The 10,365-nt window shown below is 36.1% G+C and overlaps 1 protein-coding gene across 1 annotated transcript in view; it reads right to left on the reverse strand.

Moving 5' to 3' along the window:
- Positions 1-870: 870 nt before the first annotated feature.
- LOC117123061 overlaps positions 871-10,365 on the reverse strand; it is a 21,997-nt gene continuing 12,502 nt past the window's right edge. Inside the window, exons 2-4 of the mRNA XM_033268883.1 lie at positions 3,842-4,273; positions 3,293-3,421; positions 871-2,697 (exon numbers count right to left, since the gene is read on the reverse strand). Of these exons, the coding sequence (XP_033124774.1) occupies positions 2,429-2,697; positions 3,293-3,421; positions 3,842-4,273 (830 nt within the window). The 3' untranslated portion in view covers positions 871-2,428. The remainder of the gene's footprint in view (positions 2,698-3,292; positions 3,422-3,841; positions 4,274-10,365) is intronic.

Raw genomic sequence — 10,365 nt, forward strand, 5'->3', positions numbered from 1 at the left:
TATGTGTGCTCTGAAACTTATATTATTATCGAAAGTTGTCTTACATCCGATTGGTAGAAGAGAAGCGTCTAAACACTACTGGAGTAAGAAAAACAAATTATCCTGTGACGCAACAACAATGAATGAACCTACACAATTTTAGTAAGTTAATTATTTTATCAAACATTTTTTCGTACACGTATACGGTGGAGCTGTTGCGGCACTACGATATTTTGGTTTGTGGTCCGAACGCTCACTGTTGGACAAGGTATTCCTTACGTTTTTTTCTCCACCCGGGGGTAGGCCTATATGGGTAATGTTGCACTGAATACTATTTAGTTGTGCGTATTCTATATTCCTATTGAAGCACTATTGTTGAACAGTTATGAATCAAGTGATGAAAAAAAGTCTCGTGGTGTAAAATTGTATTATTCAAAAAATAGGAATCCCGCCCTTTCGAAAAACACTGCACAAAGAAACTCGTTACCGTATTACTTATTAGTATGGTCTAGTAGTACCAATGAAAAGGCATTTTCAATCGGCCTCAGTTTTTTTTTGGTAATGTGTTTTAATGATTAATAATGTTGAAATATGAGCTAAGAAGCGTATTACTGTATTGCCTCAGTGATGAATAAGTAAAATATGTGACAATAAATGAAAGAATTCAATCGAATGCGAATTAATTTAACGTTTAGCCCGCCCTCTATAATTAGTGAACGATTGAACACCGCCAAAATGTAATCAAAATTTGCAGAGGCCACTTTAACTTCCAAAGATGCAGATGTACAAAGTTTCATTCGCTTAAATACAGAAATGATTTACGCGTCAGTTAAAAATTGATTCGAAAAATATTTCTTGACTTAATTTTTATAAAAACCGTAAACATACAAATATAATAATTTTGATTTTATTTTTTAGCTCAAGAAACAGAATATTTTAAAAATGAACATTTCTGCTGACGAGATGCCTTGAGAACTTGGCAGTTCGTGTAGCCTGCCCTCTATAGTGATGTAGGGACGAACGATAATGCCTCGGGAATATAAAGAACCATTTATTAGTGATACTGTTTTAGGAATGTCATTTTGAGGATAGGTCATTCATTAAACTCCTCCATGTTCTGGTAATGTTCATGAATTATGACACTTCCCTTATTACTGTAATGATTCAACTAATAAATAATTTAAACGAATGTTCTTTTGCTATGGGTACCATCATCATTAACCGGCATATTACCCATTGTACTAATTTGCAAAAACACAAGCGAGTTCTCATCCAACCTATCAACATGTAATGCCAATTGATGGACTTTCTTATTCAAAGTCAATGTGATTTAACATCAATGTCACATCACTAAAATACCTATAATACTACCAATTCATTTGCGTCACATGCAAAACGGGTACACATTCACCAAATCCCACTGGCTGAAGCTTCATACTTAATTGTCCACACTGTAAATGTTTGTTACACCTGTAATTTGCCCATATTTAGGTATATTATGACATAATCATGCCTATATATGGTAAAATTTTCTCAAAATTGACAATGTGGAAATTTGATAGTGTAGATCGAGCGGTTAATGCCTTAACTTCTTAAATAAAATCAATTATTTATGGATGCAAACAGAGACCTCCCCGGTTTGTTGTTTTAAACATTAACTTGTCAATCGGTGATTCACTGTCTCTCAAAAACCATATTGAATTGTGGTTGTTTAATTTACCACATTTCATTAAACCACTATATTCAATACCAGTATTGTAATTAAATAATTCTAATATCGAACATATTTGCTGTACACATACCTAAAGAAAAATAAAATAAATAGGCCTACTGTACATAATCAACTTCTCAATCTTTGGTATCAATATGCTTTATAATAATTATATCTGTATTTTTATTCTGTTTTGTTCTTTAAAGCACTACATAAATGCTTAATGATTTGCTGAATATTTCAGTTAATCAAACAGTAGCTTATCTTACAAATGTGCTTTGTTTCTCCGTCATCGTCGTTCGCATTAAAGCGGCTCTCTCTTAAACTGACTCCCTCTCTTAATTGATGTCAACATTAATTTCGAGTTCTGTCATTATTCTGTCCGTTTTAAACGTCAACATTCCGAGCTCTCAGTACTTGGTTGGCTGTGGGGAGCAGCGCGTAATCTCATTTGCATATAATATACAGTCTCAGTCATCAATACTTGTACAGTGCGAGCAAATGAACTGCTTTAAGTGAGCATAAAAAAAGTTTCTGAATCTGCTGTCGTTCGTGACAAATGAGCTCAATTTCTCATCAAGGCACAAAGTTTCATTAGCATCATAGTCTTAGGTTTAATATCGGAACGAACAAATTTCACTCGTAGTAATCGTCGTAGAAACATTAATGGATGTCGCAAGCTGGGCGTATTGGCGCTCATGTTGCTAATCTACGTGTTTTTATTCTTAATCGGCCCGGTTAAACGTTTGAAACATACAGCGGTCGTTGAATGCCAAAACAAAAGCCACCTTCGTTGCTACTACAACTTCGAATTGCTAAACGACGGCCAATACTTGAGGTGGTCGTCATGGGTGACATTTCGTCTGGTGAATTCCGACAGCGATTCGGAAGGCGAAAAACGTTCGTATTGAAAGCGAGGAGAGCTGCTAAAACTATTAGAGTAACACCGATAGAAAACACTATTGCAACTATTTGTGAGGTGGTGACTGAATCCAGAGGGTTGTTTCCTGTTAAATAAAAAAGGAGTTTCCATTAATTTGAATATTGTGATAATAGGCCTAGTAATAAACTATCAACGACGGTTTTTAAATTGGGGGCAGTATCGCTGTGCACTTGACAGCGGTGTTTATCACAAAAATGTAGTGCTAATTGTACCATGATAGATGCCTACTTGACTTGTTTCATTCGTAATTGAACACTTAAAAAATATCCGTTTATCGCTTGTAAAACTTCTTTAATAATTACACTTCCGTCTATATATTTGATCGTTATTATATAATTATACATCCTCAGGCCGTGTATAAACTGTCAGAGGCGAATCCAAAATTTGTTGATGCCGGGGATGTGCAAGTGTGGCAATCGACGACCTATGGTCCAAATACGGCGGGAATCTCTATGATTGAGAGAAGAAGGTTCTGGGGTGTTCCTATTGTGAGGGTCAAATATGGATCCCTGCAAGCCTCGGAGGTTTAGCTATTTTATTTTCTTATCTAAAAAATGTTTACAGTTGTCTAGTGATTGTTTGGTTGCTGGGGAAGTGGGTGGGGGAACGCCCTTTGTGCCACAACATGAACCCCCCACTGATTGTGCATGCATCCTTACCACGTAATGTATCGCATAGAGACAAATCTTCGTCACTCATATCCTGACAGTTCTTGCGTTCATTGCACCGTAGGCAGTAGTCGATACACTTCGTTCCGTTATCGCATACATAACAGCTAGGTCTATTAGCTGAAGAAACAAATCAAGCAAATACAGCTCAAATTTATTAGCTCTTACTAATGATACTGAAATTAATACTAGAATATAAATTACTAAATTACCTATTGTGATCGTCACAAACTGTGGAAAGTGAGAGAGGGATGTGAACTGAAGAGGAAAGAAGTAAAGAGGAAACAGACGATACAAAAACAATGAAAATACAGGCATCATGCATCATTCATATAAATCATAATACACCATTTTAAAAGACAGATGTAGGCCTACAGCTTGTTAGGAAGAATACGACTAGTAAATATTATGATAAGCCTATTGTATAGGCTTCTATAGTATCAAATCATGTATAGGAGTGATGTGTAACATATCATTTGTACAACAAGGCAGACCGTATTATTAGAAGGCTACTTATCAAAAGCCATGACTGAACCTCACCAATTTGTGATTTCGTATCCCAAAACAGGCTGAAAAGTATCCGTAATTTTAACGGTCCAAAATCTTTGCGAACTGTTCGTCTTAGAATAATTCTTAAATAGTTCCCTGAAGTTGTGTACGGACCAGGTACTTGCGACGTGTAGTTTCCACACAGTCCTTCCCGAGGAGTAAGCAAGTTGGAAAAATCGGGCACTTTTCCTCCAATCAGTGACACCCACGTGGAGTCACATTCTTTTAAATCTCCCGCCAATGCGTATAGCGTATCGAATTGGAGATATATCTGCATTCCGGTTGGTGCTTTGAATGTAATATCGCAAGAACCGATACCATTGGCGGGAACAAGTGTCTTTGCGGGTGCAGTAAACTTGATCATGCCGTCGTGTTGGGTGAGCTTCACATAGCTTTCCTCATCACAATAATCCTCAATGTTTACTGAAACGAACAATTATTAAGACTTGTATAAAACTATTTAGATCTGTCATAAAATATAGAAAAGATGACAATGTTTTTCTGTTAAGCTAAACATACCCTACGTCGTACGACCGTCGCCCGACGAATCGTTGTTTTCTTCATTGAGTCACGTCGGCCTAAAACTGGCTTTGAGGTAGTATGAATAGTACAATTGATATTGGAGAAAGTGAAACTTGTTTTTTTTCTATCTTAACATACACTCCTGTGCCTGAAAGCAACTTTTAGAGCCATAGAATAAAATAGACGAACAGGAGATTTCAATAATGAAGTTTATTTATTAACGGAAGGAAGGAAGAAATTGTTTGTTGCATGTTAAATTGTTCCGAAGATTTTCAAGTTCCCTGCCTTCGGTGCCAAAATCATGGACTCGATCAGTACATAATTATCCGGTAGTTCCTCATCACATAAGAAAACCCTATTTAAGCCTCGTTTAAATAGAGAATGCCAATATATAGGATTTCAATCACATTTCGTGTCCGATTCATCGCCTTTGGTAGAGATCGACATCAAATAAGATACGTGTTTGGGATACCATATTTTAGGAAACCGGAATTTAACATGCAATCCGCCTAATCTACCTCTCCCCATAGGCAGGTGATCTATGTCCATTAATCAATGCCCTAACCGAATGTGACTATTTGAAAGTTCAATAATTTGAGGATCCTGTAAAGGGGATTCACGACACTTGGAGCAGAGGAGTGTCTCATAATCAACGTGTTTACCTAAGAAATATCGTAGCATGTAGACTGCTCATATAGGCCTATGCCATTTTTTCATTATGGTGGTACATCCCTCTTCACTACAACTGATGTTTTATAAACGCTTTGTGTATATAGGCGAACATGCAAAGTGTTTGAAGTTTGAACGAAGAACACTAAACCAGCGTTCTTAAGATTAGATTAGATATTTTATTGACATAAATAAAAAGTATTACATAAAGTAATTGTCATTTGAAAAAACTAAATGCAGAATCTATGTAACCAAAATTTAAAATGATGGAGTCCAAATGTTGACGTAGAAAAATCAGATTAAGATGGGTTTTACGTTGCGATTTTAGCTTACGACAAGCTGGGCTAAAATCGTCTGGTGCTCGGGATTTGGGGCAAGGTGTAGTATTATGGATATATACAACACGACGGATAGTCTTACGATATCGTAGTATTTTGAACATGTTCAACAATTTTAGTCGTAAGTGTCGTAGCGCAGCTTATCGTAAGCAAAGTCGAAAGGTTAGAGCCCGGCTTAAAAAAAAAACAAAAAACAAAAAACAAAAACGATCGCACATCCATCGACGCCGTCACAAGAACATACTGCACTCACAAGCGTCCACATCCCATAAAAAAAACCAGGCTTGCTCATATATACGGTACGACAAAGTATTTCCCTTTCTATTTCTATTGGTGTTTAGAATGTATCGTATAAAGCTAGCTACCTTTATACCCCTATTACTAGGTGTTGCTGGCCTGGGCGAAGACGCGTAATTACAGCTATAAGGGTAAGGAGCGAAGGGCACATTTCGATCATTGTACGCCGCCAGTCACATAGTTACAGAATATTTAACAAGTACAGTAATTATATATCGAATTGCCGTTCAGAATCACTCAATCAAAGTAGATGATGCTTTAACACATTATAAGAATGATCGATTTTTATATCAAAACAAATGAGATAAGTTTGATTTGTTTAAGTGACGCGTTCTATAGTTGTGGCTGTAATAATAAGGACAACGATGACGGTGATGATGACAATGATGATTGCGATGATTTTGATGGTGGTGATAATAATTAATAACAATAATAATTATTATTAATGATGATAGTTAACAATCATCATTATCATTATTGATGATAATTAATACGGTAGGCCTAAATATAATAAATTGATGATAATTAATAATAATAATAATAGTAATAATGAGTTCGATGGTGAAGACCACGATGATGCCAATGGCGATAATAAAATTATTATGTCATAATTATAATAGGCCTGCCTGTTCGGCATTTTCGATTTTTCTGGAGAAATATCTTTGATGCACAAGAAATACATAAATAAAAAACATAATATATTTCTATATTGATATTCTTCATAAATATATAAATACTTTACTTATTATGATTGTTATTAAAGTGTAATTAATTTTCTTCTTATTATTATTATTAGTATTGGTGGTATTATTACTATCATGCATGTGCATGTATGTATGTGTGCACTTACGTATGTGTATGAGTATGCATGTATGTACGTATCATGTATATACATTTATATTCCCCTTTTCTTTCAATCTGGCCTTATAATTGTATATACAGTTGAATCTCATCAGGTGGTCATGTCCTAAAGTTATTAACTTATTTTGACTACCTTTCACACTCGCTTCACATTTTATTTAAAAATTGAACTTTGTACTCCTGAACACGTTACTTACCGTATTTCATGACAATGTATTTCATAATTTTTGTCTCATTTGTTCCTGATTATGTATATATTATTGTGTGAAGAACCAATAAATCAAATCAAATCAAACAAACTAGACTATGTAGATCTGACACTGGCGTGCTCCGTCGGTGAATAGTTATATCACCGGCTCGACGGGGCCTCTTATTGGGCGCTTTATTTCAGTGTTAAGTAACACGAGTTGAGAGACCTAATCTGTGCCTTCACATTAACCATCTCCTTCAGCACTCCCATTTATCGTAAACATTCCGTAAGAAATCATTCTAAACAGAAAATCAATACTTTTGACATACGGTATATTGCCTCTTTATTACGCAACTGGACATTAATAATAATATAGTTGTAAAAATGCCGAAACGGCTTTCTCTTGTAATTTCGATAAGCGCAAAATGAAAGAATAATGGCATTGTAATCATCACCAATCAGTTGCAACTTTCCAGTTTGGTTATGAGACCGAGAATGACGTCACCATGCACATCATTCTCGTGCTATATTTTAAACCCGTCACGCCAGACATTCACATTAATTCTGATATATTGTATGTTGGTATATGTTACAATTATGACAAACAATTTGTGCAATTTAATAGCACGATTTATTGGATCTTTACAGTTCTCCGACGAGCAGTGGCGGTTGAGCGTTTGCTTAAGTGTATTTTAGCACCTTTGTAGTGACCCTAAAACCAGTCAAACACTGCTTCGTACGACCGTTGGACTCCACTCTTTGCCAGTGTTTGACGGCGCGACGCCGCCTGTTGCTTGGGTAGCAGCGTGGGCAGACCGCAATCATTACGATCCGTAGCGCGTGCCTCGTCGTGGAATGGCGTCGCGTCGGCCGACACAAAACTTTTGTCACAAAGGCTCGTGCACATTAAGCTACGTTTTCTAATGAATTCACAGCCATTTAGAGAACGGAAAGCTCAAGATATTTATGTTTTCAACAAATTTGTATGGATTATTGATTCTCACTTTCAAATAGAATGTCATACGGTACCAAATACAGTAGCTGCAGTAAGGCCTAAGCCAATGTCAAAATGCAAACGATTGATGATATTTGCCTCTTACGAGGGTCGGTCAATACCTCACTTCAGCCTGTTATTAATACAAATACATTCATACTCATAATTGACTATTTCGTGCTTGTTTATAGGGACAAATTGTATACACGTCAATGTGACATCTATGTACAGCGTCACCATTAGCTAACATTACTTGTTCATTGACAATGGTCCCAGAGGACAGGCTGAATGTAGTTGTTAAACTTCATACCCAAAAGTTCTTTAAAATGTTATAGTACAGTTTGCTATAGAAACTTAAATACTGTCAATCAGATTGAGAAGAAATTGATGAAATTACAGCATATAGAATAGGGCAATGGCGGCGGTGGCGGCTGTGACACTCGATGGCGTCGGCAGCAGCGCAGTACATAGGCGGGGCCCAAACGGCTCGCCCCCTCTCCCCCCTCCAAATTGAAAAAAAGTGAAAAAGTGCACTCAAATCCGAGAGAGTAACTTCCACTCCAAAGAAGAAAGAAATGTCTTAGGCCTAACTTAGACCCATCCATGATAGGGCTGAGGTTTTTGGACCCTCCATCTGTTATTTCCTTCGCGGGGTCCCCTCTATTTCCACTTCATAAATCCGCCACTGCACTGTAGCATTTACTAGGTAGGAAATAATTGTTATAACGAATTTTATGTATAGGCCTAATATATATTTTAAAATAAATATAAATAAAATGTTGTTATGAATTGAGGCAGAATGCGTACAGCAAAACCAAGCTTAATTATGAGATATTTGGACAATAGGGAAAATTAAAACAGAAAAATAATGTGTATGTAAACTTTAACAAAACGTGTTCATTATTCATACAGTGTGAATGTGACGCACTTTCTTCTGCATCACGGGCTGCATCTTGAAGATAAACGTACAATTTAGTGTTTGTTTCTCTCCAATGTACCGTAATGTTCGAGACTTCTCTACATAGGCATTACGTACGTTTCCTGTGATGACAAAATCATACTAATTAGTTACAGTGCCAATGGTCAACTAGGGTTCACATGAAATCACCCTATAACGGACATACGACCCTCATTTAACAGTGATTTAGCATTGTGTTTGTTACACACACAATTGTCATGATCATCACAAAGTAATAATTATACACTTTTCTTTTATTTTTATAAGAACCAGTAAAATTTTGCGTAGGCTCGCTGTTCATATTTTTTGGCCAATTTCAGGCTCAAAATGTTCTTAATTTCTTCTTATTTTACATACTTTTCCAACAGAAAATTGTTATTGTAAAACAGTATTCACTGTGCTGTACCATGTAGGTAAAAGTGGCTTCAGAAAAAAATCGCCCCTGAAAAAAGGCCCTGGAAAGAATAGCCCAGAAAAAAAGCCCCGGTAAAAATGGCCCCAAATGACAGGACGTACACATAGAGAGTATTACATAATTTATTTTAATATTGTTTCAATCCAAATCCACAAAAATATAAATGATAATGGGAAGATCCAAAGAGCTAAGCTTGTGCATCGCACGCCCTTCAAAAAGCTATTATAATGATGATAATAATGATTTATATAAAAAAATAATAGGCCTACATAAAGGCAAGAAACGTAAATAATGACATTTTAACGAGTTTTATGTAGAAAAAATCGCTTACGTACGAGGTAAAAAAATATAAATAATTGACAGACAAAGGTCGAGAAGATGAAAACATGTAACCAGGAAATGAGAAAAGTCACCTGTGTTACCTTTAGCCTAAGGAAACAATCTTCTCGTACTTTGCTTGCCCCTTCATTCTAAAGAAACGTTAATTAGACACACTGTTCGACAGAATAATTAAGATATCAAACGCAATCCGGAGGCATAGTGGGTAAACGTAGATGTCACTTAAAGGAGGGCGTATCATAGTGCGTATTATGTAAATTACATTACGCTACATTGCAGCCAACCACATGATGGACAGCTAAGGATGTTTAATTTACAAATGCCATGACTGATGACGTCAACTCATACGTCAGCCACTTTCAATACATAACCGTACCTTACATTCCGCTTACTGAGAACACACAAATAATCAACAAATTTAAAAAGATTAACTAAAAAAATAGATTCTTTTCCTTTAAGCTATAATCATGAAAAATTTAAACAAAGAGGTGTACGTAATTAACATGTTTGTATCTAATCTCTGACATTGAAATTGAAACGAAAACAAATCCTTCAAGAATTGACAACTGCTTCAGCGATGTTTAAAGTGACTCATGTCGTGTTTTTCGTTGGTTTTTTGGCTCACATTTTAATTTTTCATCCTTCTATGGCTGCTTAAAATGTAAATATATCGAGCCTTTCAGTATAATTGGAAGGATATAAGCTAGAACAAGCCTAAACGCGCTCGCTGACAAAATGTACCACGTGACTGATTCGGCAATTCGTGAGCGATCCTCTTTAAGTAGAAGCATAATTTTATTATGTCATAAGTTCTTTAATGAGGGTGGAAGTTGAAATATTTTCAGGCGACACTGGTCTACATAATAACATCTTCCTCCTTTAATAACGTTCGCATTGTTTCACATCGTATAAATTTTGCCATGCCTCTAATG

Source organism: Anneissia japonica, unplaced genomic scaffold (assembly GCF_011630105.1).
Source record: "Anneissia japonica isolate Jap-2015-1 unplaced genomic scaffold, ASM1163010v1 scaffold2999_len715162_cov194, whole genome shotgun sequence".
In the NCBI taxonomy this organism is placed as follows: domain Eukaryota; kingdom Metazoa; phylum Echinodermata; class Crinoidea; order Comatulida; family Comatulidae; genus Anneissia; species Anneissia japonica.